General features: G+C 46.4%; 1 protein-coding gene across 2 annotated transcripts in view; it reads right to left on the bottom strand.

Moving 5' to 3' along the window:
- Positions 1-26,903, bottom strand: part of LOC146821751 (uncharacterized) — a 264,091-nt gene that overhangs the window by 94,595 nt on the left and 142,593 nt on the right. For both annotated transcript variants that reach the window (XR_014962764.1, XM_085609377.1), the window contains one exon: positions 25,757-25,830. Coding sequence is in view for 1 of the 2 variants with exons in the window: in XM_085609377.1 (XP_085465503.1) it covers positions 25,757-25,830 (74 nt within the window). In the remaining variant the exon portion in view is untranslated. The remainder of the gene's footprint in view (positions 1-25,756; positions 25,831-26,903) is intronic.

The following is a 26,903-nucleotide window of genomic DNA, read 5'->3' as shown; positions in this document are numbered from 1 at the left end:
AATGAGTTTAATATAGTAGCTGTGAATCACTTGCAAGGACAGTTTATGTTGTTTGCTAAAGAGAGCTACCCTCAATACTATGAAACTGGAAAAAAAGAGAGCTCACCTAAAAAGGATTTTAAATGACAAGAGTGAGCAGCTTAAATCTAAGTGTAGGGAAAACTATTTGAGAATCATTGGTGTAAAACACAGCACTACTTCACTTTGCCATCCAAGTTGAAAAGATAGCATTTTTGAAATCAGGGAAGTATCTTGCATCACACTTGCAAATAATATACACTTGCACTTTATTTTCACAAGGAGTATTTCCCAGAAGTAATAGAAGATTTGGGATGGTTGTAGGAAGAAAGACTGGGAGGTGGAGGTGAACGTGTAGATATTAATGAGTTAACGTCTAATGATAATGCTGTGAGTAAGCAATTAGATGAAGATTATGGAAAAGTGTATGTTCCAAGAAATAGATTTAAGAACAGGGAGTATGTTGATGGTTGTGAATCGAATCTATCAAGTGTGTTGAATGGCTGGAATTTAGGGTGAAAGGAAACAAATACAATTGGACAGTTGGGTGGCAGCGTAGCTTCCATTGGGCAGCAGGTGTTGAGGCACCAAGGCCCAGAGCCCGAAGGTGCTGACTGAACAAACACTGATTGTTGTATTTTATAATTTACACAGCAGCCACTGGGCCTATCTCCTTCCTTGCTCTGGTGCCCATGACACACTGGCTAAGCTACTAGGTTTGAAAGAGCCATGTTTAAGAAGCAATGTTAAGTATTTTATTTGTAAATGACTACATGAACGTCCGTATTACTTTTTCAGAGCACATGTAATGTCTTCAGTCTTAAAGACTGGATTATCACTAGTTGCAAAGCTTGTTAACTATTTTAATAGTTATTACATTATACAGACCACTCGAATCTACCTCCAAACCATTGTTCCCTGGATAGCTTTCAGCCAACAGGATTTTGTAATTGTAATTGCATTTATATAATGCTTACTATCACTGGCGAGGAGTTGAAGTGCTTTTTGGGCGAATAGCACGCTACTCTGGAACCCAGAAAGGATTACTAGTGAATTAGTCTAGGGAAAAATTAAATAATTTGAGCGGTAGACATGTGAGTTTGTTAGCTGGATTGAAAAGGATAATAGTCTGAGAGAAGAGGGAAGGGTCTGGAAAGTGTTTATTTGGGGATCATAGCAATAAGAGGAGGTTTGGGATGAGTAAAGGAGTGATTGAGGTCAGGGAGAATCTCTAGAAGTGGATTAGAGAGAAAAATTAGGTATTGGGTGAGTCTAGGAGGGATGCATCAGGGAAGGGTTTAGAAAGGCTTGTCTTGGAGATTTGAATAGTAAAATAGGTTTGAGATGATGCAAGGAGGGATAGAGGAGAGAAGAGTCTAGAAAGGTTTATTTTGGGGATCAGAGTAGTAGAGTGAGGTTTGGGATGAGTCATAGAGTGGAAGTAGAGGATATATTGAGTGAGATATAGGGTAACGCATTGGAGAGGCTGAATATCTTAAAAATAAAAAAATAACAGTATGAGTAAAGTAATAAATATATTGATACATACGTACTTTTATTTATTTGTGTGTTTCTCTATATATATATTTAATAATTCAATAGTGAAGCAATTGTAGATAGATATGATAAAAAAATTACCTATTGTGATAGATTAAGAAGGAACCATAAGCATCTAATCAAATAACTTATTTGGGAAACTATGCAGTGACCATGCCTGTTAAGCATAGAATAATATAAACATAAGTAATATATGCATTTTTTTAAGTACACCTAACGAATATCTATATATTTATAAACATAATTATTATACACATTTATACAAAGGAATACACATATCTAGATACATGTTGTTAGAAATGGGGATCTCTAGTTGGCAGTGGCTGGCGCCAATGTCCAAATAGGGACCCTTCTTCCTAAGTCAGAGTAAGGGGGCTACACCCTTTGATAACCCCTGCTCAACCCTGTGGTAACGTAGCACGTGCAGACAGGCCTATCTCAGAGGCAGTGTGTGAAGCATTTATGACCATACACAATAACGCAGTGAAAACACTACAAAGGGACACCACACAAGTAGTTATAGAAAAATTAGTATCTTTATATAAGATTAACACAAGGCTCAAAAGCGATCAAGAAGCCGCAATGCATGTAAATATAGATTCACTTAAAAAACAATAGAAGCAATCAAAACAGTGTGAAACAAACTTAGTTCGAGGCCGAGGTCTACGCGACCCGGTGATGCACAATGTACCTGAAGTTTAAAGGGACATGGCACGCATCTTCGTGAGGAAGCTGCAATGATGACAGGTGGACTCGCAGCGGCCACAGCTCCCGGCTGCAGCGGTCTGGGGCGTGCACTCACGATGATCCTGAGATGGGGATTAAAGGCGGGCACTCAGTGGCACAGCTCCTCAGCTGCAGCGGCCCCTAGTAGCGATAGCGATGATTCTCGTAGTACAGATAAATGCGGGCTCTCGGAGGCAACAGCTCCTCAGCTGCAGCGGCCCACGATAGCGATGATTCTAGTAGCACAGGCAAATGCCGGCTCTCAGCGGCAACAGCTCCTCAGCTGCGGCGGCCCACAATAGCGATAGCGATGATTCTCATAGTACAGGCAAATGCGGGCTCTCAGCGGCAACAGCTCCTCAGCTGCAGTGGCCCACAATAGCGATAGCGATGATTCTCATAGCACAGGCAAATGTGGGCTCTCAGCAGCAACAGCTCCTCAGCTGCAGCGGCCTACAATAGCGATAGCGATGATTCTAGTAGCACAGGCAAATGCGGGCTCTCAGCAGCAACAGCTCCTCAGCTGCGGCAGCTCACAATAGCGATAGCGATGATTCTCGTAGCACAGGCAAATGCGGGCTCTCAGCGGCAACAGCTCCTCAGCTGCGGCGGTACACACTAGCGATAGCGATGATTCTCGCAGCACGGACAAATGCGGGCTCTCAGCAGTAACAGCTCCTCAGCTGCGGCGGCCCGCAATAGCGATAGCGATGATTTTCAGCCCACGTTCCCTGCAGGAGACCCAGAGGCTCTGGAATTCTCGACAGAAGCCTCACCTGCGAGTTGAATCCCCCTCAATAGGAATTCAGAAGGCTGCAGCGGCCCCCAGTAGCGATAGCGATGATTCTCGTAGCACAGATAGATGCGGGCTCTCGGTGGCAACAGCTCCTCAGCTGCAGCGGCCCACAATAGCGATAGCGATGATTCTCATAGCACAGGCAAATGAGGGCTCTCAGCAGCAACAGCTCCTCAGCTGCGGCAGCCCACATTAGCGACAGCGATGATTCTCGTAGCACAGGCAAATGCGGGCTCTCAGCGGCAACAGCTCCTCAGCTGCGGCGGTACACACTAGCAATAGCGATGATTCTCGCAGCACGGACAAATGCGGGCTCTCAGCAGTAACAGCTCCTCAGCTGCGGCGGCCCGCAATAGCGATAGCAATGATTTTCAGCCCACGTTCCCTGCAGTAGACCCAGAGGCTCTGGAATTCTCGACAGAAGCCTCACCTGCGAGTTGAATCCCCCTCAATAGGAATTCAGAAGGCTGCAGCAGCCCCCAGTAGCGATAGCGATGATTCTCGTAGCACAGATAGATGCGGGCTCTCGGTGGCAACAGCTCCTCAGCTGCAGCGGCCCACAATAGCGATAGCGATGATTCTCGGAGCACAGGCCAATGCGGGCTCTCAGCGACAACAGCTCCTCTGCTGCAGCGGCCCACAATAGCGATAGCGATGATTCTCGTAGCACAGGCAAATGAGGGCTCTCAGCGGAAACAGCTCCTCAGCTGCGGCGGCCCACACTAGCGATAGCGATGATTCTTGTAGCAGAGGCAAATGCGGGCTCTCACCGGCAACAGCACCTCAGCTGCGGCAGCCCACACTATCGATAGCGATGATTTTCGTAGCACAGGCAAATGTGGGCTCTCAGCGGCAACAGCTCCTCAGCTGCAGCGGCCGACAACAGCGATAGGGATAGTTCTCGTAGCACGGACAAATGCGGGCTCTCAGCGGCAACAGCTCCTCAGCGGCAGTGGCCCACAATAGCGGTAGCGTTAATTCTCGTAGCACGAACAAATGCGGGCTCTCAGCAGCAACAGCTCCTCAGCTGCGGCGGCCCGCAATAGTGATAGTGATGATTTTCAGCCCACGTTCCCCTCACTAGACCCAGAGGCTCTGGAATTCTCGACAGAAGCCTCACCTGCGAGTAGAATCCCCCTCAATAGGAATTCAGAAGGCTGATGGGTGAAGTCTAATGTTCCTGAGACTTCAGCAGGAGGCAAGCTCAAATCAGGCCCTTCGGTAGTTGCTTCAGCAAGATGGATTGAAGTTTTAACCCCTTGTGTGCCCATGACGAGCTGGACTCGTCATGGGCCGCGGTTGCGCTGTGCCCATGACGAGTCCAGCTCGTCCAGCTCGTCATGAACCCCGCCCGCTAATGCAACGGCCGGCACAGGGCGGGGAAAGGGTGTGGCACACAAGGGGTTAAAGTCCTTTCCCTCTAATTACATGGACAGAGGTTCGTCTTGACATCCAAAAGTAACACACCATGTAGGGGTTTAAGCACAGATATTTATACCCCAAAAGTCTTTGTTCTCAAAAGTCACAAGTCACTGAACCCAGCCAGAACCAGTTCGGTGTGGTCCTGTAGCACTTGGTTTACAAGGCGGCATCCTGCCTTTCAGGAAGAGGGGGTCTGACATCAGACGCACAGTGGGAGGTGGAGCCATCGTTCACCTTGCCAGGCACAGCCCTGCTCAGATCAAAGGGTCACCCCTCCCCATACTCCAACTGCAGATCTCTCTGTTCAATCCAAGTCTGGCTCAGCCTGCCCTGTCCTTCCAAAACCAGACAGCCAATACACATAACAGCAGAGCACACTGGAAGACTTAGGCAAGAAAATACCTGCTTTCTAAAAGTGGTATGTAAAAATAATCCTCACTACAAAATGTACTCTAATATTCTGAGCTCAAGCATACTAAATTCGACTTTCCAAACATGTTCCTTGGGTTAGCTAGGAATATAGGGAATACCAATTCATACAGTCATTTTACAATAGGGAGCATTCGCGCTGTGGCACTGAATGGTAGTGGAACAGCGCCCAGAGCATCTAACACCAGCAAACACAGAGGAGACAAATGCGACAGATGACAGGAAGACCCACGCCAATGGTGCCAGGTCTAACACATGCCCCTCCAGCTGAAATGTGGGGAGAACTACCCACCCACTTGGAGGTTCTCATCACAAAGGTGGAAAAATCTAGACAGACCATCAGCATATTATGTACCAGGGCGGTGCTCCACCGTAAAGGCCATACCCTGTAGGGAAATAGACCACCTCAACAGCTTTGGATTTTCGCCCCTGATCTGCATCAACCATCTGAGGGGCCTGTGGTCCATCTGAACCTGGAAGAGAGTCCCAAATAGGTATGGTCTCAGCTTCTTCAGTGCCCAGACCACAGCAAACGCCTCACGCTCAATTGCACTCCACCTCTGTTCCCGTGGAAGTAACCTCCTACTAATGAAGGCTACCGGTTGGTCTAGGCCCTCTTCATTAATCTGTGACAGAACAGCCCCCACACCATGTTCTGAAGCGTCTGTCTGGACAACAAATTCTTTTGAAAAGTTGGGCGCCTGAAGTACAGGTGCTGTGCACATGGCAGTCTTCAGGGCGTCAAAAGCTTCCTGACAGGTGTCAGTCCAGTTCACAATCTTTGGCTGCTTCATAGAAGTCAGCTCAGTCAAGGGTGCAACAATGTTGCCATACCCCTTGACAAACCTCCTGTAATAACCCATAAGTCCTTAAAAGGCTCTCACCTGTGTCTGGGTTTTTGGGGGTTCCCAAGCCAGGATGGTTTCAATCTTGGACTGTAGGGGCGCCACCTGGCTGCTCCCAACTTGGTGTCCCAAGTACACCACAGAACCCTGCCCAATCTGGCACTTACTTGCCTTGATTGTGAGGCCTGCCCTTCGCAGTGCCATCAACACTTCCCAGAGGTGGCGCAGGTGGTCCTCCCATGACGAACTAAACACTGCAATGTCATCCAGGTAGATGGCGCTGAAATCTTCCAGCCCAACCAACACGCTGTTGACCAACCTCTGAAAGGTGGCAGGGGCATTCTTCATCCCAAAGGGCATCACCCTGAACTGGTAGTGCCCATCCGGTGTGGAGAATGCTGACCTTTCCTTTGCCCATTCAGTCAAGGCGATCTGCCAATACCCAGACGTCAAATCAAACGGCTGAGGTACCGTGCAGCCCCAAGCCGATCGATGAGCTCATCAGCTCTGGGGATGGAGTGCGCGTCAGTGTTTGTGACTGAATTGAGACCTCGGTAGTCCACGCAGAACCGAAGTTTGGTGGTGGCACCAGGCGCGGCAGCTTTTGGTACCAAGACCACTGGGCTGGACCAAGGGCTGCTAGAGGACTAAATCACCCCTAAAGCAAACATTTTGGAAACTTCCTCCTTAATGCATGCCCTAACCCGGTCAGTCACTCGGTAAGCCTTGTGCTTAACAGGAGGACTGTCTCCAGTGTCCACTTCATGGACACACCAATCAGTGACAATAGGCACCAGGGAGAACAGATCACTGAATTGTCCCAACAGTTGGCGACAATCACTCTGCTGCTCAGGGGTCAGTGTGGTGGAGAGGACCACACCCTCCACTGATCCATCTTGCTCCTTTGCACAGAGGAGGTCAGGAAGAGGCTCACTCTCCTCCTCCATTCCAGCATCTGTGGCCAGGAGCATGCCCACTTCGGACCTCTCAAAGTGGGGCTTCAGGCGGTTGACATGCAGGACCCGCAAGGGGTTCCGGGGAGACCGCAAGTCCACCAATTAGGTAACAGGACACTTGCGCTCCACCACCTCCCAAGGTTCGGTCCACTTAACTTGGAGCGCACAGGACTCCACTGGGGCCATGACCCAAACCTTTTGACCAGGCTGAAACTCGATCAGAGTGGCATTCTGATCGTGCCAATGTTTCATCTCTTCCTGGTTGGCTTCCAGATTTGCCTCAGCAAGCTTTCTGAAACACCGAGTCTGGTTCCGGGAAGGCCAGCATGTAACTAAACACATCCTGGGGAGGTTTCCTGGGAGATTGCTCCCAGCCTTCCTTAACCAGACAGAGGGCCTCTTACCAGGTGACCATAGAGCAGTTCAAAGGGGCTGAACCCTAGGGACTTCTGTGGCACCTCACAGTAAGTAAACAACAGGCACGGCAAGAGGACGTCCCACTTACGCCTCATGGACTCTTCAAGGCCCATAATCATGCCTTTGAGGGTTTGGTTGAATCTCTCAGCCAGCCCATTACCTTGGGGGAGGTAAGGGGTGGTGATTTTATAAGTTACCCCACACTCCTCCCACAAAGACTTCATATATTTGGAAATGAAGTTAGTACCCCTATCAGACACCACCTCTCTGGGGAACCCCACACAGGAGAAAATCCCCATCAATGCACGTCCCACCACGGGAGCCGTCACTGTCCGGAGTGGGATGGCTTCAGGGTACCGGGTGGCATGGTCCACCAAGACCAGGATGAACCTGTTGCCAATGGTTGTCTTGGGGTCCAGGGGCCCCACAATGTCAATGCCCACTCACCTGAATGGGGTACTGACAACTGGAAAGGGCTGGAGTGGGGCTTTGATCTTCCCCCCACTCTTCCCACTTGCCTAGCAAGTTGCACATGTCCTGCAGTGAGCATCAGAGCTCCTGCGCATCTGGGGCCAATAAAAGTGGGTGACCAGCCTCTCGAAGATCTTGGTCTGCCCCAGATGTCCTGCCAATGACACATCATGAGCCAACCCCAGTAGGAAGGCTCTGAAGCACTGGGGTACCACCAGCACACAGGCTGACCCAGGCTTAGCAACCTTAGGCTCGCTGTAAAGGAGGCCATTCTCCCAATAGATCGGATGTGACCCTGACTGATCACCTGCTGCCTGGGCTGCAGCCTGTCGCCGCAACCCCTCAAGAGAAGGGCACGTTCTCTGCTGTTCACAAAATTCCTCCCTGGTGAGCCCTCCTTCCTGCTGCCAATGTGTCAGCTCAGGCAGGTCCCCCAGTTCGGCTACTTGTTCCCCTGTAGGCTCCAGGGCATCCCCCTCAAGGTCTGCTCCCTCCTGGACCGTGGGAACTATGGGAGCTGGTTTCCCATGCCCCCTACCCCTTCTCTTTAAGGCAGGGGCCTGGGCCATACTTTCAAGCTCCAGGTCCTTCTCAACGTCCTTACTGGCTGCCATGGACCGAGTGGTCACGCACGCCCACTCAGGCAGACCCAACATTTCCAAGTGAGATTTCCTCTCCACCGTAGCCCACAGGGAGGTCTCTAAATCATTGCCCAACAGACAGTCTACCGGCATGGCTGGCCTTACAGCTACTTCAAGAGTTCCTGAGACCCCCCCACTCAAAGGAAACTTGAGCCACCTCACACTGGCTCTCAGAGTTATCTGCTGACATGACTGGGCAGAATGCATGGGGGACAACCTGCTCTTGGGACACCAACCGGGAGCTGACAGCAGTCACACTAGCTCCTGTGTCCCTCAGAGCCTCCCCCCTATGCACATTGATGGTCACCCACTGCCTGTACTTCTTAGTGTTATCTGGCTGTGTGGGGTTAGGGACCTTCTCAAAGTCTCCTAGCGAGACATGGGTAAATTCTACGGGATCCCACCCCTCTGGGATACCCATCTCCTCCCCTCGCAGGGCTACACTAGCAAGCTGGCGGGTTGGTGCACGGGGGGTGCATTGAGGTCCCTCTGGGGACACTGGGGATCATAATACTGGTGGCCCACTTGACCACACTTAAAACAAATATGGGGCCCCCTATGAACAGGCCTACCTGTCGGAGGCACTGGCTTCTTCTCAGGGGGAGACTGGGACACCACTCCTTGGTTCCCTTGGAATTACTTTGGGGCCCTCTCTGGAACTTCCTCTGTTTACCCCTGTCCCCCCCACTTCTCTACTGGGGACCCTGCCCACTTTTGGTGAAGTCTCCCACATGACCCTTGCGAACCCGGGTGCTCACCCAGCGGTCCGCCTCCTCAGCAAGCTACCTAGGGTTAGTTAGCCTGCTATCAATAAGGTGCTGGCGTAGCTCTGGAAAACAGCTACTAGCTAAATGCTCCCACGCAAACAAATCATACTGTTGCTCAAAAGTTTCCACTTTGCTACCTTTTACCCAGCGATCCCTTGCTCTGCAAAAAAAAGACACATATTCAAACAAAGTGGCACCCTCTAACTTTTTACAGGTTCTAAATCTCTGCCTGTACATTTCTGGAGTCAAACCATACCGCGTTAGCAACGCCTCTTTCATATGGGCATACACCATCCTGCTCTCTTCAGACAGATCCAACAGGGTATCCCTCCCATCACTCACAAAGCATCCCCACAACCACGCTCCCCAATCCTTCTCAGGGACCCGGTGGGACACCATTGCTATCTCGTAGACGGCAAACCATTGCCCAATATCCTAACTCTTATGGAAATCCTTGATGACATCCTTGGGTATATAAACTCTACTCTCGATAGGTACTAAAGGTATGCTGCCACCAGAGGGGGAGATCTCTAAACTCTTAGCCTTGATTTCCAGCTCCCTCAATACTCTCTCATGCTCCAGTTTCATTTTCTCAAGTTCAAATGCCAACCTGTTATTCTCAATATCCAACTTTTTTCTCTCTAGGTCCTTCTGATCTTCTAATTTAGCCATCTCCAAACTATGCCTCATCTCTCTCCCTGTCCTCCATCTCTTCCGTAGACAGGCCCTTTGAGGACACACTAGTACCTGGACTTGAAAGTGCTTTAACTCCCACTGAATCCACTTTGTCATCCTGCTGCCCTCCAGCATTCTCTCCCCCGTCCACAGGCTCTCCCCCATTCCCAGGGGACTCCTTCGCCTCTAACCAGGCCTTTAGCGCCTTCGGATATTCCTCCTTCCTAGAGAGACCTGCAATAGGGACGGTGAATTGCTTGCAAAAAGACTTTAGCTGTTTGGCAGTGTAGGTTTCTAACCTTTCTTCCTCAAAGGTGAGATCCTCCGAAGCACTGGATGTTGGCTTACCCATTGTAGACATAACTGGCAATTACGATCAAAAATAGAACAAAATCAAGAACGTATGTTGTTGCGTTTTAGGTTTGCACTCACTAGTAGTGTACACCAGTTATTGTATGTGGATCACAAATGCAAGTCCTGATCCTCACCGCTGACCACCAATGTTAGAAATGGGGATCTCTATTTGGCAGTGGCTGGCGCCAATGTCCAAATAGGGACCCTTCTTCCTAAGTCAGAGTAAGGGGGCTACACCCTTTGATAACCCCTTCTCAACCCTGTGGTAACGTAGCACAAGCAGACAGGCCTATCTCGGAGGCAGTGTGTGAAGCATTTATGACCATACACAATAACGCAGTGAAAACACTACAAAGGGACACCACACAAGTAGTTATAGAAAAATGAGTATCTTTATATAATATTAACACAGGACTCAAAAGCGAGCAAGAAGCCACAATGCACGTAAATATAGAGTCACTTAAAAGGCAATAGAAGCAATCAAAAGCGTGTGAAAAAAACATAGTTCGAGGCTGGGGTCAACACGACCTGGTGATGCACAATGTGCCTGAAGTTTAAAGGGGCACGGCACGCAGCTTTGTGAGGAAGCCGCGATGATGACAGGCGGACTTGCAGCGACCACAGTTCCCAGCTGCAGCAGTCCGCGGCGTGCACTCACGATGATCCTGAGACGGGGATTAAAGGCGGGCACTCAGTGGCACAGCTCCTCAGCTGCAGCGGCCCCCAGTAGCGATAGCGATGATTCTCGTAGCACAGATAGATGCGGGCACTCAGCGGCAAAGCTCCTCAGCTGCAGCGGCCCCCAGGAGCGATAGCGTGGATTCTCGTAGCACACATAGATGCGGGCTCTCGGAGGCCACAGCTCCTCAGCTGCAGCGGCCCACAATAGCGATGATTCTCGTAGCACAGGCAAATGCCGGCTCCCAGCGGCAACAGCTCCTCAGCTGCAGCGGCCCGCGATAGCGATGATTCTCGTAGCACAGGCAAATGCGGGCTCTCAGCGACAACAGCTCCTCTGCTGCAACGGCCCACAATAGCGATAGTGATGATTCTCATAGCACAGGCAAATACGGGCTCTCAGCAGCAACAGCTTCTCAGCTGCTGCAGCTTTCTAAAAGTGGTATTTTCAAACACAGGATATAAAAATCATCCTCACTACAAGATGTACTCTAATATTCTGAGTTCAGGCATACTAAATTCGACTTTCCAAACATGTTCCTTGGGTTAGCAAGGAATATAGGGAATACCAATTTATACAGTCATTTTACAATAGGGAGCATTTGCGCTGTGGCACTGAATGGTAGTGGCACAGCGCCCAGAGCATCTAACACCAGCAAACACAGAGGAGACAAAAGCAAACGATGGCAGGGAGACCCACGCCAATGGTGCCAGGTCTAACACATGTAATCGAAATAAATGCTTTTATACACAGGGTTATGCTTTACATTTACGTTTGAGTATGGTGGTTATGTAGGTAAGAGCCAACTTGAGTAGTCTTCTGAAGATGAGATGGTTAACTGTCGATCTTATGTTTGGGGATAGTGAGTTCCATAATTTGGCTGCTTGTAAGGATGTGGCAGCTATGTTTTTTTCTTGTATGGTGGGATTTAGAGATGAGCTGCCAATCTGGAGCGGGGATTCATTTGTTGAATGTATTTTGTGATTTTATTCCTGATGAAGAGCGGCCCTGTTTCATGTATCGCTTTGTGGGTGATACAAAGTAGCTTGAATGTGGATCTTCTGGCAACCGATAACCAATGTAGAGCCCTCAAGGCAAGGGAGATATGGGTTTGTGGTTTTACATGTAGGAGTAGTCTGGCAGCAGAGTTCTGAATCCGTTGTAGTCTTTTCATAGTTGATAAAGATGATCCATAGTAGAGGCCATTGGCATAATCGAGTTTAGACCGTACAAGAGAGATAGTAGCCTGGACCTTGTGTGGGAATCCGAAGTGGGGGAAGATGTGTCACAGAGTTTTTAAATTAATGAATCTTGATCTCGCTATTTTGTCCACTTGGGCATTCATTGATAGCTTGGAGTCCATGGTAATTCCAAGGTTTCTTACTTCCCTAAATACTTTAGGCACAGTTCCCAGATAGTCATGCCAGTCACGGAGTGGTTAATAATTTTTCCAATCGCCACATGTATTTTTGTTATGGAAGCCTTCATTTTGAGATGGCTCCAAGTAATTCACTGATCAACGGCTCTGAGGCAACTGAAAGGTTTTGCATTTCCAATGTCTTTGGGGCTTTCCAGTTTAAAGAGTATTTGTGTGTCATCTGCAGGGTTATAGCATGTGAGTTGAAAATCATTGATCAGTGCTGGTAATTACTTCACGTAGATATTGAAAAGCAAGGGTGAGATAATAGAGCCTTTAGGGAGCCCTGATTTTGGGAAGTATGGTTTCAATGAGAAAGGGCAGGTATGAAATAATTTTGTCCTGTTTCGAAGGAAGAATGTGATCCAGTTGAGAGTAGTCTCCTCTATGCCAGCTTCGTAGAGTCTTTGTATTAAAATGTCAGAGTCATCTGTGTCAAAGCTAGCTGAGAGGTCCAAGAGAAGTAGTGCAGCAACCCCTTATTGGTCTACTATGTTCTTAAGGTCATCCCAGAGCGCAATGAGGGCAGATTCTATGCCTCTTCCTTGACAGAATCCTGTTTGGAAGTCTGAAAATATGAAGTTATCTTCAATGAATTGTGACATCTGGGTGAATGCTGCTCTTTCTATAAGTTTTCCCAGGAAAGATCCATTTGTAATTGGTCTGAAGTTGTCTGGGTTAAGCGGGTCCAGGTTTTTTTCTTTAAAATGGGCGTATGTATGACTTTTTTAGGTCTCCCAGAAATATTACTGTAGTTAAGTAATTATTGATGATTTTTCTTACTGGTGTTGCAGCAGAGGTAGTTAGAAGAAATTTCTTGAAGGTTTGTGGTGGACAAGGGTCGGAAGGGGTGCCGACAGGCCTGCTTGCTTTGACCAGATCCATAAATTCACTTTGTGATATTTGTTGGAAGCCACTGTTGGAGGTTTTTTTGTGGAAGTGGTCAGTGCTGGTGGTTTTCCATTTGTTTTAAACAGGAGTCCAACATGTCTGATTTCATTGTATAATGATTTGTCAGTTTGTCTGCGAATTCTTGAATAATGGGATGAGTTCCTTCTAGGTATTCTGGTTTACGAAATTCTGTGAGAATTGTATACAATTCCTTATGTGCACATTTAGGATAGGATAGGATAACACTTGTAAAGTGCATTAATAACAGGAGGTGTCAAGGTGCCATAGCAGAACAGGAGGACAACATAGGAGAGGCAGTCAAACAAACCAAAACTAAGATTTAGCATTTTGAATTCTGTCTGTATCTTTCTTTTTAGCTTTTGTGATTGCTTACTTGTATAATCTGTTAAGTTTCTGTAGGTGAAGTTTGTCCTGATTGGTGTTTGTTTTGAGCCAGGTGCATTGCAGCTTTTTAATTCCCTGTTTTATTTCTTTTAGCTCTGTATTTCTCCAAGGTGTCTGTTTTCTTTTGTCCTGTAGTCACTCATATCGTTTCTGAGAGGAATTTATTATGTTTAGGTCTGCATTGAATGTTAGTTATGGATCTAATTGTTCAAAATTGAGTTGCTTCATGGTCGATAGGTGGATGCATGTGCAGTGGTTTTAGGTGTGTTGCTTTGTGGTGTTTTATGTTGGAAAGCTAGTAAATGGTGGTCTTACCATGTGACTGGAGTAATCGTTTGAAAGGTAAGTAGTTCTGTATTTGCAAAAATGATGTGTCCAGCAATGTGTGTGGGATTGTGGATGATCTAAAATAGCTTAAGTGCATCTAGGCCACTGATGATTGCTCTCAGATGGGGCATATTGGGTTTGCCAAACCAAATGTTTAGGTCACCAAGAATGCAAAGGCTGTAGTGTTGTGTTATCAGGTTTGCAACTGTGTCTAGAAATGTGTCTGGGAATGTTAAATTGCTAGGTGGAGGTCTGTAAATGGTTAGGAAGTTACAGGAGGAAGACGGTGTAGGGTTGCATCTAATGAAGAGGGCCTCACAGCCTTGTGTGGAGACGTTAACAGCTTTAGTGATATTGATATTTAATGTTTGCTTGAATACATCTGCAAGGCCACCTCCTCTTTTGCCTATACAATTTTGTGTAATAGTTTGATAGCCAACAGGAACAGCTTCATGCAACACTGGGGCCATGTCATCTCCTAACCATGGATCAGTTATGAAGAGTAAGTCAGATTGTGTGTCAGTGAGACGGTCGTAGATGTGATGCTTGTTTTTAGCGAGTGACTGTCGGAAGTTTAGAGATTGTGTTTTGGTGATGGTGTGATTTTGTTTTGTAGAAGAGTAAGCAGTATTTTGTGGACTTGTAGCAGGTGTGTCCTTAGTGCTGGTATTAGCTGTATGAGGATAGCAATAGCATTGGCTGACCTGACTTATTTATTGTCACAACCTTATGTTGAAGCCAATAGGTCTTTCCAGTGGATTGTTACTAGTGTGTTAAAACATGTAGACAGAATTTGAGTTACATGTACTATTGGGACTGGAATGTCCCCCACATTATGTACAGTTGTGCCCCTGCACTGTCTGTCCAACCTGCATACCCGTGATCCTGCTTTTTGATTTTTTGGCATGCCACATACTAATCCTGTGTGTGTCCATTTCTGTTGGGACGGGAATGTCTCTTGTATGATGTAGTCATGTGCACTGCCTTGCTTGCAACATGACCTCCTGAGCACGGTCTGAGAACTGCCAGCAAGCGATGTGAGATCCTTCAAAGTCAAACTTCAAGCCACTAAAGCAGTACAATAAGTACAACCGTATTACTTTAAAACATACACTGCAAGAATGTGGATGAATGGTTGGAAGGAATAGGCCTTGACACACTGTCCTTAGATTAGTTGAGGGATCAATGTTTGGTTAGAGGGTGGAGGGCTTGCAGAAGCACAGATAGGGAGATTCTTGTGAGTTTTATAAGGACCCAGTTAAAAAACTGAAGGGGAGAAAAGATGCTGAATTAGACTCCGAGAAGGTTACCATGTTATGAACTTAGGAAGATGGCCTTCGGCATCTGGCCAGCTGGTACGACTAGATATATATTTCATGTGAAAGATTCAATAAAATAGAAATGTGAACCAAATATAGAACTTAATTCTTCAATGCAATCTTCTGTTGGAAGTAAATTACACCTTTTTATTTATTTATTGTAGCTTCTCAAAAGTGCCAAATGCCACGGCAGACTGTTTGCAGAATGGGAGTGGAACTATATAGTAGTAAAAAGAAGAGACAAATTCATTGGTGTGTAATCTGGATATCAATGGTCTGTGCAACTACATTGATAGCTATGAATAGAAAATCCGTAGTAGAGGAAGAGTTCTCTGAGTATCCTACCAAGCCTGCTAAAAAACATTACAAGGTTATGCATATTACTGGCATGCTGAATTAGGAAGGAAGTCAAGAAAGCAACGATTTAGGATTCTAATTTGAGTGGGAGAGAGGGGCAGCTCATGACCAAGTGAAACGAGTAGCGAAAGTTTAGAGCAGTGCATGGTCCTGTGCAGAAAAAGAGAAGTGCATTTTGAGCCTCAGCAAAATTTGAGTAAGTCACCCTCAAATCTGAGATGAGGTAGTGAGGCGCCCATATTGTAGAATTTGGACAGACATGGACCACTCACCACATCATCTGTAGTTGGATAGACAGGTGGCAAGTAACTCTGAAAATGTTGGCCTTAGATATTCATCTATCTGTTTGTTGATACAGAATGTTGATCATGTAGCCAGGCTTGCTGTCCTGAAGTGCCTTGTGTGGTAGGCGCATAGTCTTAAATTGTGTTCTCTTGCTCATCAGAAACCAGCATATTAACTTCAAGACTAGTGTGACGCGGTAGTGCCATTTGAAATCAAATATGAATGAGGCTCTGTCTTTTTTTTTTTTTCAAAATATTTTTATTATTTTTCAAAAGAAACATACATAGAGTAATACTGTACCAGGATTATCATGATATTTGTGAGGCAATCCTAACGTATACCAAAACGTGAGGTGAGGTTATTACGGTCATCTGAGTATAAAGGGCCTAACCCCAGTAAACAATTAAACAGAAAAGAGGAGAGGCGGAAAGAAGAAAGAGGAAAGATGAAAGATAAGAGGACAGGGGAGAGCGAGGGCTAGTCTAGCGGTCTCTTGTTTTTACACAGTTACAGTACCCGTGTTGGCACTAGAGCTGTCCGAATTTCGAGGCCTGACATATAACAGTTTTAAAGACAATTAATAACAATTCGATACATAAATTCACATGGTTTCTCATTAAGAACACAGGATCTATGCGTGCGACATATAATATAGTTTAAGGAGGTTAAAGTTTAGGAGTCCTAACTTTACTACTCCTAAACTGAGAAAAATCCTAACTTTAAGACTTTCGGTATTCACAGAAGGCATTTAGGAGTCCTAAAGTTAGGACAGGAGTCCTAAAGTTAGGACTCCTAACTTTACTACTCCTAAACTGAGAAAAATCCTAACTTTAAGACTTTCGGTATTCACAGAAGGCATTTAGGAGTCCTAAAGTTAGGACTCCTAACTTCTGTGAATACTGAAAGGAGTAAGCGCCTTCTGTGAATACTGTAGAATTCGATGTCCACTAGGCTGTATCTCGATTGAAGGTCTGAGAATGTAACTGGATAAGAAGTGTTTTCCAGTTGTTAAGGGAAGAGGATACCTTTTTTGATCCATGTGTCTAAGGAAAGGCTTTTCCCCTTATAAAGTATTTTGTTATTGAACCAGAGTGATTCTAACTTAGAGCCTTTGATAGTGTTCTCAAGATTTCTATCAACCTTAAGAAGTGCAGTTTTCGTATTTTTAAAGATAGAATTGGAGGTAGGTGGGTAAAATCTATTTGCTGTAAGGAGTGCAAGAGGGTTCAAGTTGTTGAGGATAGCTCTCTCCACCTCCAGCCAAACCGGGGTGTAGCCAGGAGGTGGAGAGATCCAATATGAGGCTCTGTTTTAAGCCCTTTGTAGCCTAGAGAGATCTTTCTTAATTTGAGTTGAAATAATTGCAATTGTCTAACATGCAGGTGACAAAAACAAGCACTATTTCGTTTTCATGTGGGAGTTAAAGAAAGTGAAGGTCTCTAGAAAGTTGTCATAGATTGTAAAGTTTGTTCTAGGTATTAGAATTTTTGTGGAAAGTAAAGGAAACATTACTGTCAAAGAGAACACTCAAGTTATTTGCTTTTCTCACCAGCTTCTGGGATATTCCTATCAAGCATGGGAATGTGGGAATTAAGGTGGCTTTGGTGGGGGTGTGGCCAAGATGGCTGCCGGAACGAATGCGTAGTGAAGGAGCTCTGTGTCGCAAGGCTGCCTGACACCATCAAACGAGCTCCCGCCCTGCGCTGTGGATGATCCATGTTTAGTTCAGACCCACCAAAACCAGCCCCACCGGTACCAACCTTGGACTGGGATGTTTTTGCCGTGCAACGCATTCCAGGAGGAAACAGAGGCCCTAAACAGTGGCCTGTTGCACCAGCTGCACACCTTGCCGGACTCACCATGGCCTCACCGTGACAGCAACACCACCAGCATCAGGCACCATACTGCAGCCTTTTCCCTTGCAGACCACACAACAACTAGGAATGCCATGAGCCCTTCGACTGGGGGAGCAGGCTCTGGGAGCAATATGGTGCTTGCAGAGACAGCGTGCACTCTTTTCCTTGCAGTGCTGTGGTGCCCTACCTCTGGGAGAGACTATAAAATAGTGAGGAGAAGGGTGCCTGTCGTTCCCCCCTCAGCAGACAATTGCTGGGGGGTTGATTTCCTGTTGTATGCTATATGTCACTTCCAGGCACGATCATGGTGAAACAGAGCCCCGCCAAAAGCAGCACTGACAGGGGCGGTGAGCTCCACTTCCCCCCATCCCACCTAATAGAGATAGTGGGGCTCTGGATACCTGGGCCGTACGCTGTCCAACCACAACACCCCTTAAACTAACTGTGCAGTGGAGCAGATGGCGAAAGTCAATACCCACTAGGAAATTGTAGACACCAGCACTGCAGGATAGAGCATTCCGCAACACCATAGTTTGTGTCCAGACAACATGGTGAGGGGAACACAGCGGGGGTGTATTGGTGTGGCTCCTGAAGTCCGCTGCATCTAGGCCCCTCATAAATGCCCAACTGGTTTAATCTTGAGCACCCAGGCTGACATCAATCATCTCTTTATTTACCGTTATACCGCACTCCATCTTGAGGAGCCAGGACAAGGGTGTTCCGCATTACTGGAATATATGAGAACTTACCCATCCATGACTAGACCCCTTAAAGCGTCCTACCCTAAGCAAAGCACTGACTGTGTAGGAGGTTCACCCAGTAATCGAACAGATAGCATGTCATAAAACTCCTGGGATCGATGGAATCGAGGTAGAGTTCTATTCCACTTACAGATCTACTCTCGCTCCGAAACTCCTACCTGTGTACCAACAGGTTAATGATGAAGCTGCATTCCCACTATCTGCGTGAGAGGCGATGATCGTAGTCCTACCCAAACAGGGAAGGGACCTTGCCAATAGACTTCTGTCTTTTCTGAATAAAGACTATAAGATCCTCTGAAAGGTCATTGCCAATAGACTTCTGACATAACTCCCCACTCTGGTTCACTATGACCAGAACGATTTTATCTTAGGGAGAAATACGTTCTTAAACCTAAGGTGTCTCTTTTGACTCATGGTAGAAAACCCACAGGCGTCACCACTGCACAAAGTCCTTTCTCTCGACATCAAGAAGGCATTTGACACCCTAGGATGGCCCTACTTTATAGAAGTGTTAAAGAGAATGGGTTTTGGTCTGGAGATATTGCGCTGGATAGCCCTGCTTTACACCACTCCAGTGACTCAGGACTGAACAGGCAGAGAAATCGCAGCCCCTGTTAGAATATACAGGGCTATTAGACGACTCTCCGCTTTCACCGATCATTTTCGCACTGGCTCTGGAGCCACTTGTGGGCTTATTCCATCTACAGGGCTCACAGTGGAGTATGCTAAGGGGTCAAACCTAGGACACTGTCTCAATATATGCGGATGACGCGCTGGTGTACCTCCAGGATGTGAATAAAAACCTCCCCGGGTAATGGATGACCTGGAGGATTTCAGTAAAGCCTCAAGCCTAAATTTGAACTGGGTGAAGTCCTGCTTATTCCCAATGCGCTGCCTTAAGTAGTCGGAGCGGGACGCGTTGTCCAATCTGGCGGAGGAGTGGCACCTAGCGCTACCTCGGAGTAAACATCTATCATAATGATGACAACCTTCCACAGGATAATCTGGGGTACATGGTGGCTGGCGTACGCAGCTCGCTAGCTTTTTGGAACTTGCTGTCACTCGCATCAATGGGCAGCGTAGTAATAGCAAAAATGCTGGCATTACCCAGACTATTGTACCACTTTTTGGCTCTCCCGGTTTGCCTGCCCAGGTGTTTTTTCTGTGACTTGGAATGCGTCCTCTCTGAAATGATTTGGGGCCTGGTTGGAACAGGGTAATATTAGGTAAACTCTATGCCCCACTAGAGTGTACAGGCCTAGGAGCCCAAAACTGTGGGCTGTATTATGCAGCCACAACGCAGCAATGGCCGATATGCTGGCTCTCAGACCCCCCAGCCCAGAGCCGTTGTTCTTACAGAGGGACTTAGGGGATTGCCTAATATTGGACTGACTCATGGACCACCAGTGCGCTGCACATCAAACTGGTCGCTTTGTTAAGACAGCTAAGCATTGCTGGCACACTTATGTTCAACTTAACTGAAACCCGCCTCCTGACTCGCCAAACCTTCTGTTGTGGGCACTGTTGGCTCTAGGCTTGGTGGCTCAGCAGCACAACATCAGAGTATGGAGTGAAGCCGGTCTCATGGTGCTCGGCAATCTATACACGCACCAAAACTTACTGTCCTTTCAGGAACTGATCGATCAGTATGGCCTGGAGGAGGGCCAATTCCTATTATACAACGCACTCTCTGCCATGCTGGGTGTGCTGGATCGAACATGCCCCAACCATTTTTCACCGCTATACAACGTGTTCACCCATTGCCATAATAGGTGAGTGGTTACAATGCCCTATAGAGCGTTGATAAAGACTCATGCTACAAAGTTCCTGACCCTAAGAGATGGGTGGGCTACATCGCTAGGTCTAGACCTTATAGATAGACAGTGGGATACTGCAATCGAGTAGGTGCATAGGGTGTACAGGATCACCAGTCTCAAATATACTCAATTTAATTACCTACACCGGACATACCTTATTCCTGTACGCCTTCATCGAATATTTCCAATGGCGACCCCCGCGTGCCTCATTGCCCATACCTGGAGGAGGATTTCCATCACATGAGCCCCGTATTGTTTAATCTATATGTGCAGCCTCTTGCAACGGTGGCCAGGAATATGGGCCTCACCATGGTCTCGTATGCAGATGATACGCAGCTGGTGGTGGCCCTCTCTGATGGTTCCACACAGGATGCTTCTAAGTTTAGGAGCGGACTGTCCGCCGTTGCGGAGTGGATGACCATAAACTGCCTCCAGTTGAACGCTAATAAAACGGAGGTATTGCTGGTGGGGAAGGACAGGAGCCTCTGGAGTGAGCAATGGTGGCCTAACGCTCTTGATAGTACCCCCACCCCTAAGTTGGTGGTCAAGAACCTGGGGGTATGGATAGATTCTACCCTCAGTTTTCATGATCATACTAAAAAAGTTGCTGGTACTTGTTTTGGCCTCCTTCGGGGACTTAGTCCTCTGTTGAAGTTCTTTGACCCGCCTACGCGCCAGCTGATTGTTCAATCAGCCATTCTATCTAGACTAGACTATGCTAGTTCACTCCTTAAGGGGGCTAATCAGGCTGAGGTAGTGCGACTGCAGCGTGTCCAAAATGCTGCCGCTAAAGCCCTGTTGTACCTCTACTGGTGCCATCCGGAGGCTATATTGGCTACCCATAGCCAAGCGGATCCAATTTAAGGCTCTGTGCTTATCTTTCAAGGTCTTGAAGCTTGCATCGCCCAGCCTCCTAGTTAACCTGTTAGCCCCAAATGTCCCAACTCGCCAGCTGCGCTCCCTGGGGCTGCATCTGGTTAGAGTCCCCCGTGTGAAGCGCCTTCAGGCCGGGGGCCAATCCTTTCGTTGCTTGGCAGCCAAGCTATGGAATTCCTTGCCTCCCCAGATCCATAGCATGGATCGCCTGCTGGACTTTAGGAAAGCAATCAAAACTTTTCTTTTTCCCTCTACCTAGTCATTTCTTGTCATTCTGTTTGTTCCTTGCGCCTACCTGCTCTGTTTCTTAGCCCTGATCCTTCTGATGCTGGCAGCGCCGGGACGCCTCTTTGCTGAGGCAGCTGTGCGCTATATAAACTCAGATAACATAACATAACATGGTATGGATCTGCCCCACCATTGAGCAATTCTGGGAAGAGGTGGCATCCACATTGACTGAAATCACCAGTCGACACTGCCGGTTGAGCCCTTAGGTGCCTCGTGGGAATCACAGGGCACACACGCAAAAACTAGTAAGCTATAAAGTTAATTGACTTTGCGCATATCTCCGAGCAAAAAGGCATATTGCCATGGCGTGGAAATCCACAGGTGCCCCCCCCATAAGGGACTTTGGCTACATACAGGACCTGCTCAAATGGGTAAAAGCAGAGGTTGCGGCCTGGCACACAGATATCACACCAGAGCAAAGCGCCACAATTATATGCAAGAGATGCATATCTGGAAAAACTAGTGGCTAAGTCTGATGTCAAACCCCCCTAAAAACAAATGCAACCCCCAACATCAAGGGACTGTCCCCTAGGAGCTCATGATAATCCCTCCCGTGCTGGGTGTATGGAAGCAAAGCAAACACAAGAAGATGATGGATGGAGCGCTGAAACTTCAGACACTCACCCCCAGTCACTATTAGATCAGGGTTGAATACATCATCGTTATTTAGCTCACTTCACCACCCTAGTTCAGATCCAGCTGTATGTCAATCAGTCTGGACCCTATTCCTCATGGGGACAGGCCAGCCCGAACTGCCAAGCCAGGTCCTCCTTGGACCAGAAACAAGCATCCTGGGACCAGCTTCAGGGTAACACCCCTCATCAGCCAGGCTAGCTTGAATCCAGTGGCAAAGTGAGCAAGGGACCTCTGGGCACACCCTCCCAACTTAGAGCGAACAAAGCAAACACAAGGAGAAGATGGAAGGAGCGCTGAAACCTTTCAGACACTCACCCCCAGTCACTATTAGATCGGGGTTAACTCCATAATTGTTATTTTTCTCACTTCGCCAGCCATGTGTATGGAGAGAAACGACCCATAGATTTTAGCAGACAGGTCGACATGACTCCCTCATAATTCCCCTTTCCTCCAATTGTGGTTACACAGTAAGATCATTATTGTAACTCTCCACACCATTAAGGCCTCTCCCTGTGGAAAGATGAGCAACGGATTCAGGGCCGGTCTGCCGACCCACTGCACCATTAGCAGATTAGCTCCACAATTCTCAAGTTGTGAAGTTCCAGCTCCTGTTGGGCAAGTTTATAGACCAGTGGTGATGGGTTCCTGCCAAGGGATATATATTGACGATTAACCTGCTAGGAAGATTGTGTTACTTAAAGACAGGTTGAAAGGACATTGGAAGTGTACTGTATTGTTATGGAATACTTGTCTTTAAGGCTGTTTGGCATCTGCTCATGACCAACCTGTACTTGCTGCATAATTGTACTATTGCGTTTGAAATGATAGCTTCATCTGTCCAGTGTGTATGCTTAACCACTGATAAAAAAGTGGCTATGATCTCTATGAGCAGTATGTATGTTTTCTGACAGATGAGGTGCAATAATTTTCTTTGTATCAAGTTCTGAAGATCATTGTGGCAGCTTCCGATTGTGTACAGGTCGCAGATCCTTGATATACTTGATGCTTGATATAGTAATGGTTATCCTCGGCATCTGTGCAGGGTGCAAAGTTTGAGCTTCAAGGATCTTTGACAGGGACATGTGTGCTGACCTCTTTACTAAAGTTGATGCATACAGCTCAGTTCTAGACCTGCAGTAGTGTATGCTGCTTAATATGGGCTTTTAGCTGGAAGTCTGGTCTAGGCATTTTTTTTTCTCCAGAGTTTTATATAGCGCAAACTTGACCCGAAGGTATCAGGTATCAGAGCGCTTTACATGAGCACCAATTGCGTAACACAAGGACACATTTATTTTTGTTAGGCACAGGGAGATTAAGTGATTTGACCAGAATCACAGGATGTTGAGCGTAATTGCCAAGACTCAAACCCGGTTCCCCAGATTTTAGATCACCCGCCCTAGGTATCAGGCCACATCCTCTAAAAGCTCTTACGGCTGCCCACTGAGCTCTAAGATTTTAGGTTACTAACCCCATCATGGAACCATCCTACAAAAAAATCCTAAATATGTATAGGTTCTACCAACAATCCAGACAACTGACTTTCCCTACAACAATTATCAAATGTTTGTCAAAGTCAAGAGTAGGACTACATTGTGGAGTTGCCACTAGATTGCTAGCCTCTCAATAGCCATGCCGCTAAGTGAATCTGATTCCACACTTGCTGTGGAAATCGAGGATCTCTCAGGGAGTATGGAACTTACATAATTTACCTATGTGGAAGAATTGTTAGCTATAAGAAACATGGAGACCAATGGCGACATCTGCAGTAGGAAACCAACACAAAAATGTTGCCTGATCCTCCTTGACCTTCTACAACACTTTTGACATCATAGATATTGGGGGTAGGTGCGGGGGCATAATTGCAGTGATTGAGCTGTAGCATACCTACTAGCGGGATGAGCTTACTAATGGGGGGAATCCATAAACAGGGACAGGATCTTGTAGAGTGCAGGAGGATGCAGGTATCCAGTTTAAAGTCTGCTAGGAAAGGCGTGCCTAGAAAAGTGAGTTCCATCAGATTGGTCAAGGTAACCTAAAGCTCAGGCAGGCAGGAGCCCTGGAGGCTCTGTCCTTCGTTGTGTAACCTATTGTCTATTGGAGAAGTGGTATGTAAGCCCAAAATGGTGGGCCTGCTTGCATAGGTGTTATTTTGTAGTAGTAGCTGCCATTCAGGTAAGGTTTGTTCGGTGAATAATGTCAAAGTAATTTCTAATTAGTTTTCTGTAAACCAAAAATGTGCTCTTTTTAGTGCATCCTAATAGACCAATGAAGTGACTCAGGATACATACACAAGGGTGTCAGTGACCTTTTTGCCAAGTTGAAGAATGGAGTCACCGGCCTCTTCCGCGTCGTCTGAGTGGCGCACTGCGCGTCCCTTCAGGGTTTATTACTTCCATGTAAAAAATGTGTGTTCTGCGCACGCGTTTTGTGTATCCAGGCCTACTTGGAGAAGTTACAGTGCTCCCAAGATCAAGATTCAGTGGGATCTTAAAATCTACAAATATAAGCAGTGACAACACAGTCTTTCTTCACTAAAGCTAACACTGTGGATATTTTTGTTGCCATCACATCTTAAACCTGGGGCCTTGAGACAGGGGGAGAACTGGGGTGAGAAAGCAGGAAGGCCTCCTCGGCAGTGCTTTTTAGCAGCAGTTATTGATGTCTGGCGTAGTTTGGCATCTGCACCCTGTCTCACACCTTGATGTTTACACACTCGCCACTGAATGAGAAATTTGCTTGACTTCACTTTTATAACCTTGGATTTAATGTCCTAAACTCAGCTTCAGAGAACTGTATACAGTCGTAAGAACAGAGAGAGAGACTGAGTGCATACCAGGGGGGGCGGGAGGCGCGGCATTCAAGGCATGGTGGTATCTTATTTATAAAATATTTTGTATTTAGGCGTAATGGCTCCCTTCCATCCACTCCTAGTACAGGATACTGGAGCAAGTCTGGATGTGTTTCAGCAGCCAGGCTTTGAAAAACAGCTTTTAACAAACACCCCCACTTAAAGAAATGCCCTGCATACAAATCACCCTCATGTTGAGGAAAGCAGGTTTTGTAAGTCAATCACCCTCATAGGGCCGGCGTTTGCCGACATAGGCTCCCGTGGGGCGACCCTCATCCAACTTGTAAGAACACATTTAAGGTACATGGTGTTTTTCAAAATCATAAAATCGCCTCGATTACGTACGTTGTTTGGTATGTCAAACAATATGCTGTTCTTATCTTTCATTCCTTCAGCTTTTACATGGAGAATTTGACGTCTACAGAGTTTGCAGTTGTTAATCTAGTCAAAGCCAGAAATCATAGCAAACAAGTTGCAGGAGATGTGTTTTTTAATGGGCCTGCCCCGGTCCTTGAACTTTAAAATGGCGCCCCTGCTGGAACGAGCGCACTGGCACGTCGGACGCTTAGGACAATAGGAGTTGCACGAGTCCTTTCTTGGGAAACGTAAAAGAATTCATTTTACATACCTGTAACAGTGTGAGTAAAATTTCACTTGCAAAATGCACGCTGGTTTGCTTAATTCTTGTTCAGACTACCCCTGCTTTCAGATGGGCTAATATTTTTAATACATATTTTATTATATAAATCACAATATACAGAACAAATGTGAAAGAAACAATTACTTTTCATAACAAATAACAAGCGAACAACTATATTTTTCTTAAAAATAAAACTAAATTGGGGGGCCTGTTTTGAAGGGTGGGTGCACAGGGGGGGGGGACGGAGGATGGGAGGGGGCGGGAGGGTTTTTGCACTTGCCTGTTGATGCTTTCCTGATTGCAGATACTGATGCCTTGTTCACTGCACTGCTGTATATTATTCCTGATATTGTTCTTTATGCCGCAAAACACAATAAAAAGAAGTTTATCAAAAAAAAATAAAACTAAATTGAGAAATTTCTTTAAGTTAGTAACTGAAAAGGCAAGTTTTCAGATAAAATCTTTGCATATTAAGTAGCCAAAGATTAAAAGAAGTATGTGGTAAAGTAGCACAGCACAAATCAGGACATTTAATCTAAGAAAACAAGCAAGGGCAAATCCAATTTGTCTCACCTTTTGGCTTTGGGAATACTGACCTTTGCAACTTTGCCAGTGGTTTTTGCCGAGAGAGCAGATTCGGCCAAAAGACAAAAAATGGGATAAAACATCATAACATGGTGCCCATTTTGATTTCTTTTTTTAATTTATCTTTGCAAGCTGTCAGGGCTCTTGGTGCAGTATTAAGTTCCAACAAAGAAGTTAATAAAAGGTAAATGTAAGCATGCTATAAAAAAAATATGGCCTGGCAGCAAATTGCAACTGCCAGGCCCTCCTCTTAAAAAGTTTAGAAAAAGTATAAAGTAAAAAAAAAGGGATGGTCAGAAGATCAGCGGAGGAGCTGAGAGACAGCACGGACAGCAATCCCTGTGGTGGTAAGTACCTAGTGGCATGGGGCAATGGAGGGGATAGTTATATAAAAAGACGGAGTGGGTGGAGAGGGGTGGGGGAAGCATTGAGAGATGGAGTGGGAGGCAACATAAGAGTGAGGAGGCAGAGGTTAGAAGGGGGAAGCAATACACAGGAGAGAGGGGAGAAAGAGCACAAAAACATATACACTCCCATGGAATGCTAAAGAAAATATAAAAAGGAGTTCCTTGAATGTAAGCATTGGAAGGACAATGAAAACATGGTAAAGAAGAAATGAGGTGGAAAAAGCACAGCATAAGAAGAAGAACCATTGAATAAGAAGCAGATAAATAAGAAAGACAAGAAAGCCACTGAATCAAGAACTAGGGGCCTACCCAAGTCACTATGTACATGCATTTTAATATGCTTGAAGCTATAGATGTTATGTGGTTCAACATTTTTTACTATTTTCTTTTAGAGTAATTTGCACCGTGAACACATGAGTGAAACCCTAAGAAATA

This window comes from Triturus cristatus, chromosome 6 (assembly GCF_964204655.1).
Source record: "Triturus cristatus chromosome 6, aTriCri1.1, whole genome shotgun sequence".
In the NCBI taxonomy this organism is placed as follows: domain Eukaryota; kingdom Metazoa; phylum Chordata; class Amphibia; order Caudata; family Salamandridae; genus Triturus; species Triturus cristatus.
Note: the sequence above shows the minus strand (reverse complement) of the source record. Positions and strands in the feature narration are given on the sequence as shown.